This window comes from Barbatula barbatula (genome assembly GCF_947034865.1).
Source record: "Barbatula barbatula genome assembly, chromosome: 9".
Taxonomy (NCBI): domain Eukaryota; kingdom Metazoa; phylum Chordata; class Actinopteri; order Cypriniformes; family Nemacheilidae; genus Barbatula; species Barbatula barbatula.
Genome location: NC_136772.1, coordinates 16,352,508 through 16,377,229, shown reverse-complemented (window position 1 = coordinate 16,377,229; position 24,722 = coordinate 16,352,508). Strand labels below are relative to the sequence as shown.

The 24,722-nt window shown below is 39.1% G+C and overlaps 2 protein-coding genes across 3 annotated transcripts in view; both read right to left on the bottom strand.

The window, feature by feature from the left end:
• The window catches only part of bmpr2b (bone morphogenetic protein receptor, type II b (serine/threonine kinase)), a 71,504-nt gene extending 62,735 nt beyond the window's left edge, over window positions 1-8,769 (bottom strand). The window contains exon 1 of the mRNA XM_079464654.1: window positions 8,542-8,769. Coding sequence (XP_079320780.1) covers window positions 8,542-8,620 — 79 coding nt within the window. The 5' untranslated portion in view covers window positions 8,621-8,769. The remainder of the gene's footprint in view (window positions 1-8,541) is intronic.
• Window positions 8,770-10,628: 1,859 nt separating this feature from the next.
• The window catches only part of LOC306898828 (uncharacterized protein), a 33,361-nt gene continuing 19,267 nt past the window's right edge, over window positions 10,629-24,722 (bottom strand). For both annotated transcript variants that reach the window (XM_079464653.1, XM_079464652.1), the window contains exons 12-23: window positions 24,422-24,571; window positions 24,160-24,316; window positions 23,671-23,817; window positions 23,369-23,478; window positions 21,813-21,966; window positions 20,612-20,805; window positions 19,376-19,503; window positions 15,336-19,267; window positions 12,215-12,418; window positions 12,052-12,111; window positions 11,796-11,867; window positions 10,629-11,429 (exon numbers count right to left, since the gene is read on the bottom strand). In XM_079464653.1, coding sequence (XP_079320779.1) covers window positions 11,202-11,429; window positions 11,796-11,867; window positions 12,052-12,111; window positions 12,215-12,418; window positions 15,336-19,267; window positions 19,376-19,503; window positions 20,612-20,805; window positions 21,813-21,966; window positions 23,369-23,478; window positions 23,671-23,817; window positions 24,160-24,316; window positions 24,422-24,571 — 5,536 coding nt within the window. In that variant the 3' untranslated portion in view covers window positions 10,629-11,201. The remainder of the gene's footprint in view (window positions 11,430-11,795; window positions 11,868-12,051; window positions 12,112-12,214; window positions 12,419-15,335; window positions 19,268-19,375; window positions 19,504-20,611; window positions 20,806-21,812; window positions 21,967-23,368; window positions 23,479-23,670; window positions 23,818-24,159; window positions 24,317-24,421; window positions 24,572-24,722) is intronic.

The window sequence follows — 24,722 nt, the reverse complement described above, 5'->3', positions numbered from 1 at the left end:
TGCAAGGAAAATGTCTACAAGCATTAAAACCGGCACAGAACGTAAAAGCGCATTTTCGTTGATCCATCCATTTCGTTAAATTCCTTTGTTCTGTTTAACACAGAGAAAGATATTAGGAGGAATACTTGTAACCAGACAGATTTTGCCCCCACTGACTACCATAGTAGAAAAAAATACAATGGTAGTCAAAAGTGCCTAGAACTTTTTGCTTTCCTACATTCATCAAAATGTCTTTTTTTGTGTTTCAAACAGAACAAAAAAACTTGATGGGAGTCAATAGGGGGCAAAATCTTTTCGGTTATAAGCATTGTTATAATTTACCAGTTATAAGCATTATTAGAACAAATACATTTATACAGATTTGGAACAATTCAAAGCTGAGTAAATGATGACAGAATTTTAATTTCTGGGTGAAGTTCAGGATCATGTGTTTGACCAATGAAGCTGTCAATACAGCAGGGTCTACAGAAGAACCAGCACACACTTGTGTCTTTATCAACTCTTCCATAACAATAAAGGAAATTTATAATGACAGTTAGTTATGATGTGGACTCCAATACTCTTCCACGTTAAGAAAAAAAATTTAAACGTAATTTTTATAATAAACATTATCGTCCTTGTTGTGAACAGGCCTTAACTCTACCCCCAATTCTAGACAAAGTCTAGAATTAAACCACGCAGATCAGAGCACTGCTAAACCAGATGGTGTCTCCGTCTCCATCCATCACACCCCATTACAAGACCCAGATTAGCAATCTCCAGACTTGTTTACCCATCACCAACGAGAAGTTATGTCCAAGATTATCCCTGCAAAGGATCAGGAGGTTTGCGAATACACGGTGGAGGGAATTTATACTCGCTGAACGTGCAGAAACAGCAGGTTTTTACTTTCACTATAGGAACCTGCTGTGTGAAGACTCTACATGGTTAAAATAACACAATGGCTAGCAGATACGAGGGTGAATATTGTCACTAAGCGACTGGCTATCTCCTACACAATGACAGAGAGAGAGACAATATTTAAAGACACTCCTGCACACCCTCAAGTTAATGAAGAAGGTGAAGGACCTCAATACATGAGTATTGAAACATTCCAAAGAAGCCACTCGGCTGGTTGTGGAGACAGACGCAGAGGACACCTACATGACTGGAATTGGACAAACGGGGCAAGGCTGTGTAAAACAATACCATATTGTGTGCGAACATAATATTGCCAAGACACAATGATGACATGAAAGGCCACAGTTGTTGCATCCTAGCTTTAGTTTCCCAGGTAAGCATCAGGATGAAGATGTGGTCAGGAATGTGAACAAAAAAGACGTTCTTAAACTGTTGATGGCTTCGGCTGGAGGTCAAAGGTAAGCTATTGTTGATGTGTCAACAGTTAGCTTTCACTGGGATGTATGAAGTATGTTTGCTCTGAAATCACATAGAGATCTTCAACAAGTTCAATTTACCAGAAAAGCACAAATAGCCGTTTTATTACCCAAAATGTAAAAAAGTACAAAAACACAATTCACACTCTGAATTAGCATGCAGCACACATTTCAATTGAAGCCTGTCACGCTAACTTCCATGTCAACACCAAAACAAGACCGGGGGACTTTTACGGGCAGCCAGGTTTGTCTCCTCTTCAGATTTTCCACTTGGTCAGGTTTGCCGTGTGACTGTCACGGAGAACAGCTCGAAAGGCTTCGGAATTGAGCCTCTGACCACAGAGAAGGCCGTGCCAGGATTTTGAAATACCCCTCTACAAATACACCTCCCTTCCAGAGACCTCTGGTTTGCGCTTGCCTCTCACCACCCAGACATGTAGGCGCTGTTGGCAAGAGAATGGATCCCCCTCCCTTTGCTTGAGCGGCTACAAGAGACTCCGGCAAGTTTTACAACGCAGCTCAACTCTGTAGCGTAAAGTCTGTCAGCCCAAGGCTGGTTAATTTTTCAAATGTCAACTGTGACAAAAATGTCAGAAGAGGTTTCAAATACATGTGTCAAAAACATATTGAGCGCTATTAGCGTTGATGTCTAACCTCCGTTATCCCTCAGCTGTGTGTGAATCTGAGGCTATTCTTTCAGGCAAAAGACGTAGCATGGACTACCAATCTCACAGTCTAATCATTTTTAGGGTTGGATACCAAAACTCACGGCGTATATGAGCGAGAGGTCGGCTAATGAACAGGGGCGGTTCTAAGGTGAGTGGTAATCCAGGGCTTAGCCCAGAGACCTCCACATGTGTGTTCGAATACAGTGGCATAGCATGTCAGGTCAGCCCATATGCAAAAACTTTTATCGGGGCACCTCCGTCTGTTCGCAACCACGTGGCGCATTACTGGACATACTCAGGTTTATTATTTAAATGTTATTGCGCGTTACTCGCGCTCATATAGTAACGGCAGACCCCAAGGGAGCGCAAACTCCGAAGGGCCAGAAAGAGGAAGAAAAAGTCGGCGCCAATAGCCCTGTGGCTAGTGCACTGACATTTAAAGCCAGTGCACTTGCAGCGCTAGCTTAGTTCGATTCCCGTCTCAAGAGTCTTTTACCGCTCCCACTCCCCTGTCTCTAACCAAAGCTTTCCTGTCTTTTCTCCACTGTCCAATCAAATAAAGGCAAAAAGCTCCTAAAATATAACTGGTAGTTTATTGATATTGAATGTGCTGTATTCCCGTTTATAAAAAATAATTCATTATTATCGAGTAGATTTGAAAAAAGTTTTGAGGCGAGATCTGGTCTAGTAAGTGACACAGCATTGTTATGTGATGTTTAAGAAAAGTTTCATTAATTTTACTATTTGTGGCTTGTGTTTTGAATATATGTTCCCCTGAGTTTCAGACATTTTGTACATTTATTTTAATTAATTAATTATATAGGTATATTCTGTTTTAAACCAATTCTGTACAATAATGTTTAATTGTTTTTTGGTGCATCAATGTTGCCTTGTTAACCACCTGGTGTTGTACACACACACGCGCGTCTATCAGTCGAATACAGGCAAGACGTGACAATTCTAATTCGACTATATAAATCCTTAGTCGAGGACACCCCTAACAGGGACTAATTTTTCTTTGTTCTGATGAAGACAGAGAAAGATATTTGGAAGAATGCTTGTAACCAAACTTAGCCACCATTAACAACAAAGAAATCTATACAGATTTGGTACAACTTGAGGATGAGTAAATGATGAAAGCAATTCCTTTTTGGGTGAACTGTTCCTTTAAAGGGACAATGCAGTTTTGTAAGTAACAGCTGATTTAAAAGCAATTTTCCCGTGTTCATTGACCATTCTTCATTGTAACAAATCAATCAAAAGTGCATTTGTTATTTCATCATAAGACAGTGAACACGTCTCCATATTTCTGAAAGCAGCACAACTGTGCTCAAAAACAGCTGAGGTAAAGAAGACCGTGATGGAGAGAAGGTGGCAGACAGCCAGAGGAGCAAGACTGCATTTTAATGTGTGTGTGTCATTGCAAAAGGAGGTCAAATGTGTGCAGGTACTCCTTGCAATATTAGAGCTAACAAATTTGACTTACTGTTACTTAAAGTTTAAAATTGACATTCTTAAATTGTTTTCTGTGGGACTTCTGTGTTTTCGAAATAAGAGTAATTGTACATGTTTAATACAACAAAACTATCCTTGACGTTCTTTTCTTAGCGTGTCTTGTTGATAAAGACCTTAGTAGCTAATTCATAAAAAAATATTTAAATTAAGTAATTTGCTGTATTTGTATAAAATATCAATGATAAGGTCACAAAATCCTTCTTTAGCATCAAGTGCCTTTGTCTATAGGGTTGGGTATGAATTTTTTAATTGAGGTTTGAATGCTATCAATTCCAAATCCAATTCCGCTACTCGATTCCGATTATTATCGATTCCCAGTTTCGATTCCACAACTGAAGTAAAACATTTAGATATCAACCCTTATAGTCATTTAGCCTGCTTATTGACAGGTTAGCAGAAAATATAGATTTATGAGCATTGTTTTGTGTATATATATAGAAAACTATGAAATCATGGTAAATTTCTGGTGCCTGTGCTTTATCACAGGTTAACACAAGCGCATTTCTTAAAATATGCAAACAGGAATTGATAATAGATAGAGCAATAAACTCTTTCATTTATAGCATACGATTCAAATTCTTTTCGATTCCAGTCTGATTCCTAACCTTTTTCAATTCCGAATTTCTATTTCTCTATACTTAAAGAGAAATTCATAAGATTGATCAAAATTAAATATTTTATAAAAAAATCACTTTAAGACCTTATGTCTTTTTGTATTGGACATAGTTGTTGTTGATTGAAGGTACACAATATTTCAACCTGAACAGACTGTACTTACTTTAAAGCTATGTTTTTGTTTGGGTTACATTAAATAAGGCATGTAACCTAACTAAGCTCCATTTACTAAAATCGCAATATGCACAATGGATACATCAAATGCTCTGCAAGATTAAACTGTCTAGTAACCGTGCAGTGTCTTGTTGGGCAGTTATTGATAGAGCATTCCTATACTAAGAATTGAATGCAAAAAAATTCTGATACTGTGCACTAGTAAACACCAGCACTCATGTGTAGAATCTACCCATATGTGCACCGCCCAACTCTTAAAGACAATCAATTATGCAACACACCCATAAACTCCTCATAATTTCCTGTAGAAGTAATTGAAGAAAACAATAACAGAGTAGGTGGCACTCAAAAACCTGTTCTACGTGAGCTATTAGACAAAAAATGAGACTGGAATAATATGATTTAGAATATAGGGTGTTTTGTCCCCCTAAGCAACTTGAAGAAGGGCAAAGGGGCCATGTTACATTCCTCCAGTGAAATGATTTTTCAATTAGTGTGTGAACTGCGTTCGAGGGGCGAGTCTGGCAGAGGAGGGGTCTCAGATTCAATCAGTTCTGCTGCAGACTGAGCGAGATGTGTGAATGTGTTGGGGGGGTTGGCGTCACCACAGGGGAATGTCTCTCTCTCTTCCTCTCTCTCTTCCCCCTCCCGGCCGCCTGCCCGTGGAGCCAACGAGAGACACATTGTTTAGTCTAAACCCTGCTGGTGCGGGACTACACACTCCAGATCTCCACCACACACATGGCAATAGACACAAACAGGACACAATGCGGCATTAAAAACAGCCCAGGACCTCAGCAGCAAAACCTCTGCGCTTTATTTTGTGTTCATGTGATATAGCATGAAACGTAGACACCGCTCTGACATAGCAGACAGACACACGCAATACACTGCGTGACTAATGCTACACTCTCAAACACACACACCTTTGGCAACTCGCACAGTCCGCCCGCAATGCACCTTTAATGCCAAAGGCGGTTTGCGGATCATTTGCTACAAACGTATCTGCACTGCACAATCAGTGTACAAATCACAAACGTGGACTTCTTGACAGAGTCAGACAGCCAACTCCCACTTCCTGCCCTCCCCCACAGACAGACAGACGAATTCCTTGAGGCCGACAGCGCTCACACGTGCACACGCAGACGGGTGGGGGTAACAAGTAAGACGCAGGGCAATAAACACACAGCTGCAGTGGAACCATGGTGGATTTCAAGGAAAATATCAGAAACTATCCAAGAATGTCACATGTGCACTAAAATGAGTTGGTATTATTATTCTGCTGAGATAATTGTCTCCGTTCATCAAATTAGAGATGGAAAAACCTCAAAGGAAATTATATTAGGATCAGACGTTTAAAATTATGGAAATTACAGAACAGGATCCAAGGTAACACGCCCTGCGTATAAAATTATTCTCTGCCAGATGAAGGAGAAATGTCAAAACTCAAGCACCACCTTTCAATAGCAAAAGCTTTATATTCTTACCTAAAAACACTAAGGGGGTTCTTTGATACAGTGATGATATTTAATGGTAATACCAAGGCATCCGATATTAGCACTGCCAATATTTTGGCTTCTGTACATGCTGTACAACATTTTTCCTGTGTAAGTAAAGTCATTCTGAAGTGTCAACTAATCCAGTGTTTCCCAACCTTTTTTCTTCCATGGCAGAGTTTAGACAAGTAAAATAATCGCATGATGACTCACTACTATCACAACAAACATTAAAATACAAAAAAACTGCACAAACCTGCATAGCAGAGTATCAAATGACACATTAAAATGGCACTACTGAAAGTACTTTTAACCATGAATGATTTGGAAATATTTACAGTAATTGTAGTAACACTGCAGTAAATGTATTTTATTTGTTCATTTTTGCCAAAAATAAATATGTTTTCGCACCACACCTTACAACCTGTCACGGCTTATGTGTTGGAAAACAGTGAACTGAATGATTAAAGGCATAGTTTATCCAAACTGTAAATTATTTCATCAATTACTCATCCTTATGTCATCCCAAACATGTATGACTTTCTTGGGCAGAAACAAAATACATTTTGAAGAACATTGGTAGCCAAACAACACTGGCCTCCAATAACTTCCATTGTATGGACAACTTGTGAGACAATCCTCAAAATATATTTTGCGTTCCACAGAAGAAAGAGTCAAATCATCTACAGTTTATGAACAACATAATGGTGAATATATGATGACAAAAATTATATTTCTTGGGTGAAATATCTTTAAATGCAACTGTACCATGTCTGTACATAATGTAATCCATACATAAAAAATAACAATTTAAGTCACATTGCAAGTGGAATTTAGCTACCGTCAGTGAAATACGCTGCTGGTTTGGCAACAAGGTCTGATACCAAATTCAAGATAAGCTTCCACACAGCCTGTGATGCAGTAACTGATGTGCAGTACTAAAGGCTCTGGAGAATGTCCTTGATCAAGAACACAATATCTTTCTTCATGGCTCAGCTCGAAGCTCCTACAGTGCCTCTTTAAAGGGCTATGCGGCACTACGGCGTATGAACTATCACTGCAGCTTTAATAGGCATGTTAGATGTGTGTGTGTGTGTGTGTGTGTGTGTGTGTGTGTTCTAAGTGGTGATGGGTTTAACAAAGTGGCAACAGAGCCATATCTTCATGCTCCATCACTGGTCACAGACAGGGTAATGACTCTCACACACACATACAGTCAAAACACCCACATTTCCAATGCTCAAAAAGCCATCGTCTAGCTGCAGGGCCCAACCCGACTGCAGCACATTACGACACTAAACTCCCTCAAGTGTTACTAACTACCCATCCAGGGCGAGCTCACATCTAAATCACAGTGGCAGCTCCGAACAGCTTTAAAATGAGATTGTGATGAGACCTCGAACCGGTTTACCAGCATGGCCGGGCCAGGCCGCACTTTTAATTACAGCGTCTGTCTCCACCGTAAACCTCATTGCATGGTCATACCTCAGCAGTCACGACCGCAGGGCGCAGATCGCATTTTGAGGGGTTTGCAGGATAGATGATGGTCAGAGGCCACAGGGTGGAACCTCAGATCACGGTTCTATCACTGAAAGTCAGAGATAGGCTAACAAGATTTATAAGGTATTAAAAAATTGCCTCTTTTTTGCAAATGTTGTATGGACAATGACCATCCTTTACTTTATTGTATATTTCTGATCGCTCACAAAACGGTCATGTGATTTCAACATGATGGGCCCCTTTTACCCATAAGGAGGCCACTCACTCTACTGTATGTAGAAAAAACACATTTTCCGACAGAAATCTACAGTTTTCGTGAGTGCTCATCATATTTGTCACAGATGTTATTCATGTCTTTGTGCAAAACGTTATCAACTAGAAAATAAATGATTAAATACAGCTCAATCATAAAATTGTTCTTCTTCATTCTCTTTTTAATCGGTTGTACCAGTAGAGACAGAACACTTATCTTATCAAGGTCAAAGCTGAACACAAATACATTCCAACCTTAAAATACTTAACACAAACTGCTCCACAACACTTATGATGGCCAACGTTTAAGGGAATTTACAAGGGTCTCAAAACAATGGTACAACATCCAACGCTTCTAACCGAATGATGCATAACAGCGGGGTAAACACCCTCTAATGACCCAAACACAGCATATTTTGATCCGATCATTTAAACCCCCCAAAAATGTATGCCAAAAACTCTCTCAAAGTAATTTCTAATGTTATTTACACATGTGTAAAGCCTTGGTATTTTTTTATTTTGCGAATCAACTAATGCCAACTGTCAACCAATGCCAACAACAAGAGTCTGAAAAACAAACTGTGATGAAACCAAACCATCGAGCAACTTTTCTTGGAAAAGCATCCAAGTAGCTTGTGTAACTGCAAACCAATGCAGAGACTCAATCGACTTTGGTTTTAAATGAACTAAAACGCAGAAAAAAACATTATGTTGACAGTGAACTTGCCGCAACTTGATAAACCACAAAAAAACTATTGGATAAAGATAAACCAGCAAGAATTTAGGATAATACACACATTCACTGGATAAACCAATTCGGATTTTAACTCGCATTACAGCGCAGTAATTCGCGACAAACACGCACACGTTGCTAGTGTAACATGAATACTGCATTGTCAAATATAAACAGTGTATAAAAGAAATATATATAGAAATTCGGTTTACCGGCCACAGCACTGAGCAGAAGCATTGAGCAGAGCCCCAGTGAGATAAGTGATGCTCGGTTCAGGACCAGTACTCTCATCCTGGTGGTGGTTTCGATGCTTCGGGATCAGTTCAACTCCAAATGAGCTCCACTAAAGTTTCCGTAGATTTTCCCCGCAGCCTCCCGTATCACTGAAGTTCAAGCTCATGTACTTGGTGGTAATCGTACGAAGTGAGACGTACACTTGTATGTTTGAAGATTATACATGATTTTAAAGGTATAAAACGTGTGTATATATATATATATATATACATATATATGACATGTCTTTATAATTAGATTATAAACGCATTTTATCCATGTCGGTAAGGAGTTTGAGCGGTTACACTCCGCGAATTACTGCATGCGAGCCACTGTCTCGCATTTCTTCTTTTTCGACACTTCAGAAATTTTAAAACAACCGAAACACCTGCGACTACCACGCATTTGGTCATATATGTGTATATAGAAACAGATTTAGCTGCTATCTGTTCGGTTCTGATCCAGATGGTCGTGCGGTAACGTTATCTCAATATGGGTCAGTTCTGCTCATGTCAGCCCGCGTCAGTTGATGATTAAGTTAGCTTCACGCGCTAACGACATCTCCGACATTTCTCTTCTTTTACTTGATGTTATTACTCCACAAAAGCTGAAATTGCGAATTTGAAATAAAGTCGATGTACTGCAGAAGGCGTCGAGCCCATCGGTCGGTTCAAGCGGCCGTACGGGAGCGACATTGAGTCCAATCCAGAGAGAGAGGCCTGTAAGAAACGTCGCAGTGAGTCTCGGTCTGTAACAGCTGGTAAAGTGATCGCCGGACGGGCTCCCCAATGGATAAATCGGCGTATTTTTCCCGGTGTGGATGATTATCGTCCCGCAGATCGTGTCGAGCTCCCGCGGCCGCTCTCGGTAACTTCAGCTCCGCCTAGAGCAGACAGATGAAGGGCAGCCAGTCCTCCAGCTCCCCCCTCTCCGTCTCTCTCCGTCTCTCTCTCTCTCTCTCTCTCTCTCTCTCTGCTATTGACTTCTAGTTTTCTCTCAAGAAAATAGCCATGGTTTTATTATTGTAAAAGTGTAACTATGTTTTTGGCGCATTAATAAAAATTGATATAACACTGTATTAAGACGATGGTAAATGTGTGATTCAAATTAATAGGGCAAATGTCGTAAAACCATCGTAAATTTTCAGAAATTGTTTTTGGGTGTTCAAGCTGTTCTTGTTTAATACGTATGATGTAAGCTCTACCTGAAGATAGAGATTTGTAAAGTGGTAAGTATGCCTTTTTGTTTGTAATTGTTAAGCAATAACGTTCTGTAGTAAAAAACAATTAGTTATTAGTTACTGATTCTTCTCTACAATAAATGAATGAATAAATAAATTGGTAGACCTACTGTTGTAGTTCCGTGCCAATCTTTGCTCAAAATGCCAAGTAGGCTACTGTAGTCTACATTTCTGTCACTGTAGCGCAGCTGCTTGCATAAAGACTACAAAATTGGCAGAAACTATATTTGGCACAGCCAATTTTTATAAGATTGAAAATAAATGTTTGGTTATTTGTTTTGCAGGTCACACTTTCCATCTGTGTTTGATTTTTTCTTATGACAAGAGTTCAAGTGCTCTTTTCTCATACAGGATGTTACTACGTGAACTCTCTTACTTCGGTGGTACATGTGTAGACCTCAGTATGAAAATTAACATGTTTATGAAAATAAGTTTTGAATAAATATTTGTAGCATATTATGGAGTGAACTATATATGCTTTTGTGAGATTAAATCATTTGTTACAAACACGCATCAGAAAATTAATACAGAAACGAAGGGCTGCTTATCTTCAATTTGACAAACATCAAAGCAAAAGTGACTTGGCATTGAAACACTGCTTATTTGGCCTTGTTAATATGTATAGGGAAATGGATTTTTTGTGTTTTAGGTCGAGTAAGAGTTAAAAGGATTTATTACTGCTTTGGAAAATCTTTCCATACAAACAATGCCCCCTGGTGACCATTACACAGCAACAGTTCATATGAGGTAACGCAACAAGGCCTCAAGAGATTTTCAACAGCATTACCCTGTAATTTACAATCAAGTGGTCTTTAATTATGAGTCAGCTTGAAAGTCAACAACATATAGAATTTTAAGACAAACATGGGAAAACAATGTATGGATACGATGTGGGTTTTTTTTAAATATCCTTGAGGTGGTAATACAGTAGGCTCTAAATGAATGTCATTTAAAATAAAAAAGTTAACATTTCTTAAATAATAGAATGCTTGTATTGCACAGACAATAACACTGACAGAATAGCTTTTAAAAGTAAACAAATACAAAGCAAATACAGTAAATAATCTGCCTATCCATAATACAGAAAGTAACAGCTCTTTAGAAACCAAAATATTAATCTAAATATCATCTAAAAATGTGACATTCTGTTATTACTTAACAGGAATTATTACATAAAAATACATACAGTATTTGTATGGATATAAGGTAGTAAAATAGTAAAACCCTGAGTCTGGATAAAACAAATATATTGGGCCCACTGTCAGAATTACAGAATGATCATTCTGGCATCTCATTTAGTGCAAAAACATAATGTCAAACTATATTATAGTCAATGTACTGAAGGAGTGTTTGTTTCCTTTAGATTTTGCTAAGAGACAATCTAAGTTCCTGCTCTCGAAAGCTTCTGTCCAGCTTCTGTGTCTCTGACTTCAGCACTGAAGGAACGAGCTGTTGGGACACCACAGCTAAAGACTCATTCAGATCCTGTCTCAGAGACATCACGCTCCGACTGTTCTTCAGAGAGCGATCTATAATCTCTGCCCTCTGCTTATGATCTGCAGCCAACATGAGACGGAGATGATGAACCTAGAAAAGTGGCTTGAAGTTAATTTAAATTCAAAGCAGCTTTGCAGAAAACATTTTAGTGAAAGGAAATGAGTGAATTAAAGGCGACCAAACAATACATAAGACATATACACTTAGGATGGCGCAAGGAGTAAATTATGAATTCAAATTAATTTCAAATCAAATCCCTTAATTGTCACTCAAACATACACACAAGTGCAATAGTAGGTGAATAACTTGAGTGCAATTCCGACCAACATGGCAGTATGACAGAATGTATGAGAGAATTGTTACAACCAAAATTACAATACTTTACAATAGACCTCCTCCTGTACACATTTACACAATAAACATTTCAGTACAAGTATTTACTTGTACAGGACTTACCTGGTCTTCTAGCTCATTGGCTCGGATTCTCAATCGTTTTAGCTCCTCCTTGTCGCTACCACCTGACAGGCTCTATAAAGACAGTCAGCATTTACTGAAACGTAACCTTGTAAGTGACTGGTGTCTTACAATGCTGTCTCCTTGGGGAGCTCACAACATTTTGGCACAGAGCCATTATCTTAAAGTACCTCTGTGACAATAAATCACACAGACATCCAAAAAGATATTTATTCCAAATGCAGTAGCTCCATCATACCTGAACTCCGGCTTCTGACTGTGACAGCTGATGCCTAAGTTTTCCCCTCTCCAGCTCAACCTGCTTATAGCAAACATAAACAAGAACAATAATCATTCATATGAATCATGCTGACATTATGATTTATGATTCCTCCCATCCTAATGCCTGTCTATAACCCCACCTGTGTCAAGGTCTCTCTCAGGTGCTGTCGCTCAGATCGCAGCCTCTCAATCTTTTTCTCTAGATGAGTGTTTCTCCTCTGCAGAAGGTTCTGCTCTATCTCTAGTTGGGCAACGGCCTGCTGCATAGCTGACAGACGGTGCTGCACACCAGAGTACGTGTTCGACTCATCTACTGCTTGGGCATTTGGTTCAGTCTTTTTCTCCTATTATTACAGTCCAAAAAAGAAAACACAAACTATTCACTGAATAATGTCTTCAAATAGGACATGTAATAATAAACAGGATTTATATGAGTTCAATGTCCTATGCAGACACACTCTAATGTGTATAAAGTTTATTTGGAAGTCCATCCATCCACAGGTCATTTGTATAAACTAAAATGCAAACAGTTACATTGAGCTCATTAAAGGAATTAGTTTATCCAAATATAAAATTCTCTCATAATTTATTTATCATCATGCTATCTCATCTACTGTATATAATTACCTTTCTTTAACTAAATAATTTCATATAAAAGTACCATCATGTTATATTCTAATTCAGGGAAATTCTCCTAAAACTATATATGATACATCCATCATTAAAGTAATCCTCCAGACACCAGTGGGTTAACAAATGTCTTCTGAAGTGAATGTTTTTTTTTCCAGAGAAAATAATTAATATTTTGATTTTATTTAGCAATCAATACTGTGTGTATTAATCTATATCAGCGTTATTCAAATATGACAATAACTTTAAATTTAATTGGTTCTTGCATGTCTTGTGATACAACATGCATAAGCCAACAAACTCCTAAGAACCAATGAGAAATGTAAAATTTGATATATGTTATATTTGTGAACAACACCTTTAAAGCTACAATCTATGATCATTTTGGGGTAGAAATAATTAGAAATAAATTATTTAGTAAATACATAGACAGATCAGTGTTCAAAAAGATTGTCTTATCTTACCTACAACACAAAAACAAACTATTTTAATTACCCATTTCTGACTGGCAATTTTGGAAATATCAGTTCAAATGATTATTAGTTTAACAGTCACCTAAACAATATTTAATACAAACTAATAAGATGGCATTAACAAATGGCACCCCTGAGTAGTTTATAATAGGCTGAAGTGAGGTAGGCGGGACGAGAGCCGGGATATGCGAGGCCTGTTAACGAGCGTCAGCTGTACACGCACCGGTCTCGTATCACAGAGGAGATTGGGGAGCATAAGAGGACGAGCGACCGGACCGCCAGGGAGAGAGGACCGAGCCCGGACATTTGTTAAGATTTGTGTGTGTCGCGGCAGTGAGGGGGCTGCCGGCTTTGTTAATTTACGTTAGATTTTTATTAATTAAAAGTTATTTTAAGTTCGCCGGTTCCCGTCTCCTTCCTTCCCTTTCATTGAACATTTTTTACAATGGTGCTGAAACCGGGGGAAGGAGAGACATGCTGTCAGAGTCCTCGCCGCCGAGTGGCCTCGCGCTGCCGGAAAGTCAGGGGACAAGAGATGTCCACCAGCAGCTGCCCAAAGCGGTGGTTCTGGAGCAAAGGAGACCTCACTACCAAGCACCTAGGGATGGCTGCCTCCCGATAGGGAGCGGGTCGCCACCGTCTGCCTTTGGTTGTAATTTGCAACCACAGCCCTAGATTTTAGACTGGTCCTTTAATATTGTATTATTTCTTTATATTTTTTACTTTACTTGAGAACTCCTCATACTAGTTAGCATTGACACAAAACACTATTAAGAGCACAAATTCATTTAAATTAGTTGATTATTATATTAATAGAAAGCAGTAGCGAACCGCGACGTTTGACCCTTGGCCCTTTGCGCATGCGCACGTTAAAGTGCCATGTTAAAATGCAGAACTTTAAGAAAAAAAAACATGTTGACAGACTTGTATAAAAATATACATAGCTAATTTGAGCCTTTGTGACGACCGTAAAAAGGGTGAATAATTTTATAACTCACCCGTGTTAAGCCTTAAAATTCAGCAAATTAGGTGCGTGGCCACCAGGCGCCTCAGCTCCAACTACGTCCTGCCTGATTTTCGATTATCCGGGAGTGACACGCTGCTAAGATGGTGACGGCCGGCTCCGCCCACTTTAAGCTTCAAAACAGCTATTCAGAAACCTACGAGTGACGTCATGGAGAATCCATAGCTTTATCGCATTATAGCTACCTGAACTCTCTGCAAGTGACTAAATGTATATGTAATCCGCAGGCTACATGCATATTGAATCGTGAGGGGCGATACGTACGAACGCGGATAAACTCTGATCAAATTCTTTACACCAATTGCATAATAATTGGCTAATTTCAAAAGTGCTGCAGAATCAATACAGAGGCAGATGTATTGATGCGTGCATCATCAGGAGCTCATGACTAAGCATAGCCATATCAATATTTTGAACACAGCCCTAGTACACAATACCAGTTTAAAAAGCGACACCTCATGAGAGTGCTCTCAGCAAAGAAAACCGCTGACAACACTAGCAGACAGTAAACTGAGATTTACCAGCGAATAAACTATGATTATAATAATTTTTTATATTAAACTTGTACTGTGGAACTAAACGTATGGAACTAAACACTAGTAAATTGGCCATTTATCTGATAAAATGTCACTGTTACGCAGAATAACAGCAAATATGCACAATGTGTTAAATTTAAGACTGACCACAGTCGAAAATCACTTGTCTCAAATAAAGCTAAGCAACATAAAGAATGAATTGAGGCCCCCTAAGTAAGCACGGATTCGACTTCTTACAGTATGCAAAGGCTGCTTAGACAGCATATGACATCACAGAACTGCGGCTGCTCCGTGATCTTGAAATTCTTGGAAATCTCACGTGTATAGAGTCTCCATCCAGGAAGTCAAACATAAAGCACATATCTTACTTTCATGGAAAATAATGTTTTTAAATAAAAAAGAATTACGATCGTGTAGGTCATCACAGAGGGCATAGAGGGTACGCTACTTATAGAAAGAATGTTCTTATATTAAAAGTCCTCTCAGAAATTATTTCGTAATGTGTAAAAAAGCTCCTGGGTGCCAATATTGCCATTTAAGACAATGGTCTGTAGTAGTCTATCGGGTAATCTAATTCATTCATATTTAAGTTGCTTACCTGTGTCACGTCTGTTCCTGGTTGCGTTCTCTTGTGCTCTTGCTGTCCCAGTCTGTCTTTATAGCTAATCAGCATGGCTTCAGTATTCTCCAGAGCTACCCTAATCCGGTCTCTGTCTTTACCCAGCTCCTCTGCGCTCTCTTTCAGAGTGTATACTGCTATGTCCTTCTCTCTTAGTAGTTTGTCTCTCTCCTCCTTTTCTAACAGTACGATAAACATTTGTTTCTTTAACCTCTCCAAGTCTTCATTCTCTGATGTGCTCTGTTTTCTCAGTCTGTCTATGTCTGTCTGTAGGCTCTGAGCTTTAATCCTCATCATCTCGACTTCCTGATCTTTTCTTGTCAGTTCCTTTCGAAGTGTCTCTATTTCTAACCATCTATCATCATGAGAATGATATTCATAATTTAAGTCTGTTAGTGTTCCGTGGCCACTATCAACCTTTGCACTTCGGTACTTGTTTTCTCTAACGTTACGTATTTCCTCTTCAAATTTGGTATTTAGCTTCAAAGTTGGTATTTGGTATTTCTCCAACATTTCCACTTGCTCTTTCAATCTCCCTGTATTTATTTTATCATCTTCAAACTTATCCTGCAATTTAAGTCTGACTGACTCCTCTTTGAAAGCTGTTTCTCGAATGCTCTCCAACTTGGTTTCTTTATCTTTAAGTCTTTCCGACAACATCCGTATCTGTTCGGCATTACGCTCCTCATCTTGCTCTAACCTCTCGTTGTTTCTTGTCTCATCTTCACGTCTCTCCTTCATCAGTTCCGTCTCCCTCTCTCTACATGTTTTTCTAAGGAGCTCCAGCTCTTCTACCGCTCGTTGTTTCTCTTCATTTTCTCGTATGTTGTCTTCTTTCAGACCGTTCACCTCCTGTCTCAGCTCTCTGTTCTTTAAACTCAGATCTTCTGCCTCTCGGCTCCTCTCTGCTGCCATTGAGCTGAGTTCAGTCCTCTGTTGTTCTAACACATCCATTCGAGCTCTCGCTCTGGTCAGCTCAGATTCCTTCCTCTCAGCAATGCTCTCGACAACCTTAAACTCTTCCTCAAACTTCTCCTCTCGTCTATTAATTTCTTCCTTTTCCTGCATTCGTTCATCTTGGTTCTTCTTGAGTTCTTCCTCTTGGAGTCGTAGCGCAGTCCTGCACTCTTTGTTTTCCTTTTCTAACATCTGAACTTTGAGTAGAAGATCTTTGGCTTCAGCTTGCGCCAACCTAACGCATTCGTCTCTGTTTCGCACCAGCTCATCCTTCTTTTCCTGCACCATGGACCTGAGTCTCTCTCCCTCGCGATGACTCTCCTCCAACAATTCCTTCAAAGTCGACATCTCCTGGAGACCTGCAATAAGCCCCTCTCGCATCTTCTGGTTCTGTTCTTCATGTTCCTTAACCTTTGATCGAGTTTGCTCTTTGGTTTTTGCAAAAACAACAACCTCTTCTTGTAAAGTTTCCAGTTTTTCTTTCACCTCATTCAGTGAAGAGCAAAATTTTTCCTTCTCTTGTCTCTCTCGTAGCACTTCTTCGTTCAGATCCCTGATCTCTCTCTCTTTCCTTCGAAGCTCTGCAGATAGACCATCTCTCCCCTCCTCCAATTCTTTTACGCGAGCCCCAAGCTTGTCTAAACGTCCTGTATTTTCCTTCATCAGGATTCGTTGATCTTTCTGAAGATCTCCAAGTCTGGCCTTCAAGCTTTCTCCTCCTGTTTTCTCAACCCTCAGTTGAGTCTCCAGACGTCTCGTATCGTTCTCAATCTGACTCAGCGATCTTTTCATTCTTTCTTTTTCTTCTTCACTCTTCTCCACGTTGGCTTTGAGCACCTCGGAATCTTCTCGCAACCCCTTCACCTCCTCTGATTTTTCATCATATTTTCTTGTCAACGTCTTTAATTCTTTACTCTGTTCATCCATCATCGTCTGCAGTTCTTCAACTTTCTCCCTCTCCTGATCTCGTTCACGCATGACCAACAACAACTCTTGTTTACAATCCAGAAACTCTTGTTCTTTCTCTCTTCGCTGATGTTTTTCCTTCTCAAAAGCGGATTCTGTCTCCCGCAGATGGTTTGAGAGTTGACTGCTCCTCTGCTCAATCTCTTGCAGTTTTTCTCTCAAAATTCTCATCTCCCCTTCCTCATGAAGAACTCGCTCTCTTTCTTGTTTTTCTTTTTGTTGTAAACTCTTTTTCAATGTCTGCACCTCTTCATCGCTGTCTCTTAGGAGGGTAGTTTGTCGTTCGAGATCTTCTTGTAGCTCTAGTCGTGTTGTCTTGTCTTGTTCATTCTCTTCATTCAACTGATCTATCTTCATTCTCGATCGTCTCAACTCAAACTCTTTCTGAAGGAGCTCTTCTCTCAATCTCCGCTCCTTCTCTCTTTCTTTCATCTCATGGTTTTTACTTCTCTCCTCTTCCCTTTCCTCCCAACTTTTTCGGTCTGCTTCTATCTCTGCCAACTTGGCTTTCCACCTGTTTATCTCTTCACGTTCTGCTTTTAGCTTCTGTTCAAATACGTTTTGTTCATTTGTTAGTTTGGTTTGGAACGCTTCTTTTGTCTTTTCTTCCCTTTCTAGCATCCTCTCTTTTTCCCAAACAACTCCCTCCATTTTGGTCTTGAGATCTTCAAATTCTTGTCTCAGTTGTTTCTCCTGTTCCTTCAGCTCTGTTTGCTTCCTCTCCATCTCTCTCTGTTTCTCTATCTCTCTTTCTTGTATCTGTGAGTTTTGCTCGTGTAAGAGTTTAAGTTGACTTTCCTTCATCTCAGCATCAGTCTTTAGTTTAATTCTGATCTCTTCTAATGACTGAATTCTACCTTTGAGATCTTCAATGTCATCCTCTCTCTTCTGTATCTCTTCCTCTCTTTCTCGAAGACATTCTGTCAGTTCAGCTTTCTCTCTTTCCGAGACCAGCTTTACTTGTTCCTTCTCTTCCCCACTATCGCCAGCTTGTCTCTTCCACCAATCCGTGTTGTCCTTTGCCTCTTTCAGTCTTAGTTCATACGTTTTCTTTTCTGTGAACATCGCGGTCTGTAATTTTTCAATGTCTTGTTCTCGTTCTTTCATGAGAAATGACATATGTTCTTTCTCTCTCATCAGTTCCTCAACTCTGCTTTTGAGCTTGATCAATTCTCCATCTTTCTGCTCCAGCTGTCCTCTCAACCTTTTTTCTAATTCACCTTTTGTCTTTTGTCTGCTTTCATTCTCTTTGGTTTTCTCTATTTCTCTCCGTCTCAGTTGAACGTTCTGTTCCTCCAGGGCTGCTACTCGTCTCTCCAATGTCTCTTTCTCTTTTAACTCAATTTCCAGACTGTCAATGACTCTCTCATGTGATTGGACTTTTAATTTCAGCTCTTCAATGGCTTCCTCTTTCTTTCGTATGTCATCCTCTTTCTTATTCAATAGATCAGACATCTTAGCCCTCTCTCTCTCTGTAATTTTACGGTTCTGGCTCTCCATATCCACTCTTTCTATAAACCTAAGATTCAACTCATTTTTTTCTCTCTGAAACTCATTGTCTTTCTGCTTGCACCTCTCTATTTCATCATACGTCTCTTTCAATCTTAGTTCGGCTGTTTTCATCTTGGCTACCAATTTCTCTAGTTCTGCATTTCTCTCGTTCAAGAGCTCTAAAAGCTCTTCATTTTCTTTTAATAATCCATCTACCCGATTCCTTAATATTTCAACTTCTCCATCTTTCTGTCCAAGTTCAGTGTTCTGAGCTTCTTTCTCTCTTTGCCATTTTTCTCGCTCTATTTTGCTCTGCTCCTCCTGTAGCTTGTTCTTCTCTAAGGTTTGCTCGATGTCACATTGAAGCTTTGTGAATGCTGACCGCCAGTTTTCTATCTCTCTTTCACTCCTACTTTTTTCCTCCACTGCTCCTTGTTTTACTCGTTCTCTTTGTGCTGTCTCTCTCTGCAGGTCTGTTTGTAGACACTGAATCTCTCCTGAGCAAGGTAGGTAAGAGGAAAATTACAATGAATGCTGTCAAGCTATGTGAGCCAGAAGACTACATGAATATATCAACCTGTCTTAAAAACAAATCAGGTTCTGACCTTGCAAGACATCTTTGGTCTGTGTAAGCATTTCCACCTGTGTTTGAAGCTGACTGCATTGTATCTCCAGACCTGAGGCTTGTTCCTGAACCTGAGCCATGTGCTCTTGGAGACAAGCAACCACACCTCTGAAAAGACAAAAGCAGACCACAATAAAAATGCAGATCTATACCAAAATATGCCCTTTCATCTATTATCAACACCACCATTGACTACCTTAGTAGGAAAATTGCTTTATATTTTTCTTTGTGTTCATCAGAACTAAGTTTAAACAAAAATGTATACAGATTTGGAACAACTTGAGGGTGAGTTAAATAATGCCAGAATTTAAATATTTGAGTGAATTTCATCCAAGAAACAAAATGTCCTCATGTTTTACTCACCCTCAAGGCATCCTATTTGAATATTACTTTCTTCTTTAAGAATAATACAGTCGGAGTTGTAATACCACATATAATTTTTCTTCCAAGCATTAGAATGGGAGTGAATTGTGAATTAAATTTTAAAGCTCCAAAAAGTACATCCATCAATCAAAAAACTGCTCCATGCGGCTTAGTGGGTCTAATACAGTCCTAATTCTGACACGAATCCATGGATTTATTTTGAAGAAAAATGTCTATATTGACAACGTTATAAACGAAAATGTCTGACGCTTTTGATCGGTGGATGCACTTTTCGGAGCTTCAAAATCTTCTCCACAATTTACTCGCAGTCTAACACTTTAAAGAATAATGCAGTCGGAATTGTAATACCATGTATCCTTATTCTTTTAAGAAAAAGTAACATTCAAATAGATAAAAGTGTCTGCTAAATGACTAAATGTAAATGTAAATAGGGTGCTTTGAGCGCCAGTAAAACGCCGGGAAATTTTGTTTCTTTGAAACAAATTTTAATAAACTTAAGAATTCGATGAAATATTTACATTTACATTTACATTTATTCATTTGGCAGACGCTTTTATCCAAAGCGACTTACAAGTAGTTTTTATACAGTGTCACATTACTGCAGAGCAATCAGGGGTAAGGTGCCTTGCTCAAGGGCCCTTCAGTCATGACCTGCTGGCACTGAGATTAGAACCGGCAACCTTCTGATCACAAGCCCAACGCTCTAACCATTAGGCCACAGCTGACCCGTAAATATTATAGGAAATAATATAATAAGAATATAATAAGATGTATTGTTTTGTTAGAGATTGCCTTTTTCATACCAATAAACACATCTATAATCTCACTCTACCCTAGTTCCTCTTTGACTCGTGCAAGTTCCTCCTTCTCTCTCTCAAGTGCACATGTTGTATCCTCAAGTCTCTCACTATCTCGCAGCAGGTCGTGTCTCTCTCGCACGGCTCTTCTCTGCTGCTCTATCGATTTAAGCAGTTCTGCCTGGACGCCCTGTAGCTCTTTCATCACGGTGCTGTTCTGCTCTGACAACTGACACACAAACACAACACTATTCATTAGTACAAAAATGTAAAAGTCAGCACAATATAAATAAAAGCAATGCACAGTGAGACAGTTTCTATCAAAAATATAAAAGGTGACCAGATGGTCTGTTATCAACGTGAATTTGTTTCGTTTTGTGATGATGACAGGCTAACCACACATGAAACTGCTTTCATTAAATGGATAATTCACCCCAAAATAATATATTCTGCAAATATTCACCCTCACATCATACAAAACCTTATGAAACACATAAGAAATGGGTCGGTGGATTTGTATCCATACAACGGAAATCAATGAGGAACAATGTTGTTTGGTTACCAGCATTGTTCACAATATCATCTTGTTCTGCTCAAGAAAATCATAAAGGTATAGACTGATATGAGGGTGAATAAATACACTTTCCTTTTTGAGTCGAACTGTCCATTTAAGTATAATTTTATCAATAGCCACCTTGTTTTCTATAATACATATTTTCAAAAGGCCTGCAGAAAAATCAAGCAACCACTAGTCACCATTTAAAAACATTTACCAAACAAGTATTCCAGAGAACTATCAAACTATAAACCGTTTCATTGGATCCGTGCATTTCTGACTTAACTTCCGGTTGGTGTTTGGCTAGTGTCTAATAATATAACCTTATATATTTTATTAAATGTTCATTTTTATTTGAATTATTACCAAGTAACGGTTATTCTCTATTTCTTTTGATTGTTATCAGATATAATCTACAGGCACTGTATTTTTGTGAATGTGTACCGGAAGTTAAGTTGGGGTCACAAAAATGTGCATAAGCTAATGATTGTTTATGTTGTTAAGATGAAACCATCTATAAACCACATCTTTTCTGAACTGGCCGTGATTTTGGCACTTTGTGCAACTTGACAAATGACCTGTCGCCTGATATCTTGACAGAACACAGTGTAATTTCACCATTTTGTTTCTGGCATCACAGTCTCATTGACAGAGCTGTCGGTGCCACCTGAATGTATCACCTCTGCAATTCTTTGTTCATTGTTAGCCTTCTCTTGCATGAGAGCGGTCACTTCCCTCACTCTCTCCTCTTTCTCAGAGTCCAGCTTATTATCCAGCTCTCTCTCTCGGCCTCGGAGTTGCTGTAAGGTTTTCTGCTCCGTCTCTCTCCGTTCCCTGGAATGCAGTGCAACAGCAGCAAATCATAACTGGCTGTGAGAACATAGGACCAGCGCGCAGCCGCCAAATCTAACAGCTGTTGAGATAAACTGTAACATTTACAGTGTCAACTAAACCGCCATGTATTCATTTGCATTATTAGCAAACTTATCCAAGCTCATGGGGCACTCGATTAGAGTTACAGGCACAGTGCAGATTTCGACTTAAAAATTTTTCTGCATTGTGCATGGCAATATAAAAAAATGTATTTCACAATAATTATTTTTATTATTATAGTGACTACTGTCTTATAAACACTTTTGTTATCTTGTCACATATTGCCTAGCAATTATTATTGTTGCTGTCTAATTCTTACATTTTGTAATATCACATTTGTTGCTGTCCTTCCAAAACCTCAGATGTCCAAATTCCGTTCTTCATGGTTAAATACTGTGTTGGCGAAGTTTACAAGCACTTTTAATACTTTTTATTGGTTAGATATTTGTAAAACCCAGAGTCAAACAAAAAGGGGGACTAATAATTATTCAGGGTAATAATTATTCAGTGTGTGTGTACAAGTTTAGCTATATTTGTAAAGGCCAAATGTCCTCAGTAATAACATTGAATAATCATTACAACCAACTTGGTAGGACATTTTACTGGTCCTCACCAAATAAAAAGGCTCATAATAGTTGTGCGGGCCGCACTGCCTGCCGCGCGTCTACATTTAAAATAACAAATATGCTCGCAGAAAAGACGCGAAATGTGAATCGGGCCTTAAGGGAAAGAATATATCAAAAGCTTGATACAAAATCAATGTGTGTGTGTGTGTGTGTGTCAATATTTTCATGGGACCTAACAGCAGTGCTAACTGTAAACTTTAATGGTTGTCTGTAAGATTCTAAACACAAACAGAATTATTGACAAAATAATAAGATGGACGGGCAGTATTTTACATTAAGAAAATGTAGGAAAAAAATGGTGTACGGTATATCATATCTTGAGATATTTAGTCAAATAACACAATTATTGCTACAAATTATTGGTTAGATTGATCAAGTTATCTATTTTTTGTGCAATAAATCATTATCAAAATAGATTGTATAGGTGTACCTACTTTGTTGGAGAAAGTTTTTCATCGTACTTGTGTATTTGACTATAAATGAAATGAGCTGCACATAGCTAGCAAAATAGTATAATTTCAATATTTATACATTTTATTTTGAAGAGAGAGACCATTTTAACCAAACTGCCACTGTTGTCAGGCAGATTCTTTGTGCAAGCAGCCTTTCAACTATTTCATGGAATGTTTCTAAGCTAAGACTTCTTTCGATACCATGTTTAGAATATATCAATAATCTTTATATCAGCTGTCTGTTATGAAATCCTAAAACAGCTCAATGGTAAAACAATGTAGCACCTTAAATCATTGGCCTCCAGAGACGCTGTCTTCAGTTCCCTGCGTAAACTCGCCATCTCAGAGCCAAATGCCTGGATCTGGGCTTGGGCTTCTGCCACCTCCGTCTCCAGCTGAGAGGTCAGGAAGACAAAAATCACACCTTTCATCCCTCCAACCCAAACCTGGCACTACCAGCAACTCAATCTGGCGTTGGATCACGTAATTAAAGGTAAGAGGACTATGACAGCTTGCAGGGATTTGCTCACATCCCCAGGCAGTATAAGTGATCTATGCTAAAGATGGGCTAAACCCGCCTGACAGACCTGCAGAGCACGAACACAGAGTTCTCTCTTGTCCTTGGCAAGGGCTTCATTTAAAGTGCCCATTCTCTCCAGGGCTTCTCGACCTTCTGCCAGCTCTCTCTTCAGCTGGGCTTGACTGGAGGACAGGCCCAATAATGACTCTCGGGCCTGGAGAGAACAGAGGGACAATGAAAAAGAAATTAAGGGGATGAATACAATTCATGGGTGAATTCAAGGAACATACGCATGAATTAATCAATATAAACAAACTTCTCAGATATGAAATCGCTACATTTCTGTCATTGTGTTGTTTGATTTATTTTAATGTTAAGATCATTTAAAGTAGGTGCGTTCACTTTCTTGTGAATTACAGGTGGTATGTTTTGATAAATTCTGAGGTAACTCGAGAATTTCATCATGCCAAAAACAGCAACCTGTTTGAGATGGTAACTGTGAAACATACTTTGGCTTTATATTAAACCTCACTCCACTGTCATTTTATGCATTTACCTTAAGTAAAGAATCTTTTGTCTCGGTCGCCTCCTGCTCGGCTAGTTTTCTGTCCAACTTCTCTCTCTCTAGTGCCCCCTGCAGACTGTGCAACCCCAGACGACTGCGTGTCTCTCTCTCACACAGCTGAGTGACCTCCAGCATCTCTGCCTCCACTCTGAACCCACAATAACAAATAACTTTATAATTGATAATACCTACAAAATAACTGATGGAAAAACAACCTCTTATGCTACAAACATGTCTGCTAGATCAAACGTACCGTTTCTGTCTCTCTCTCTCCATCTGGATTTTCTCTTCCTCTTCTCTCTCTCTCTGTCGTCTCATATGTTCGTTTTCTTTCCTCAGTCCTTCCATGATTTTCTCAGCCTCTTCCACCTGACTGCGTAAACTGGCCACCATCTCTCTCTCACTTTCACACAAAATGTATTTGTAGATTAGACCGTGATGATCTTAATTGTGGTCCCGGGAGCCCCAGCATGTTACACTTTGTCGACTTGGAACTATAAGGTTCTATCTGCGTTCTGAGAGATTTTGAGATATTGAGCTTAAAAAAATATATA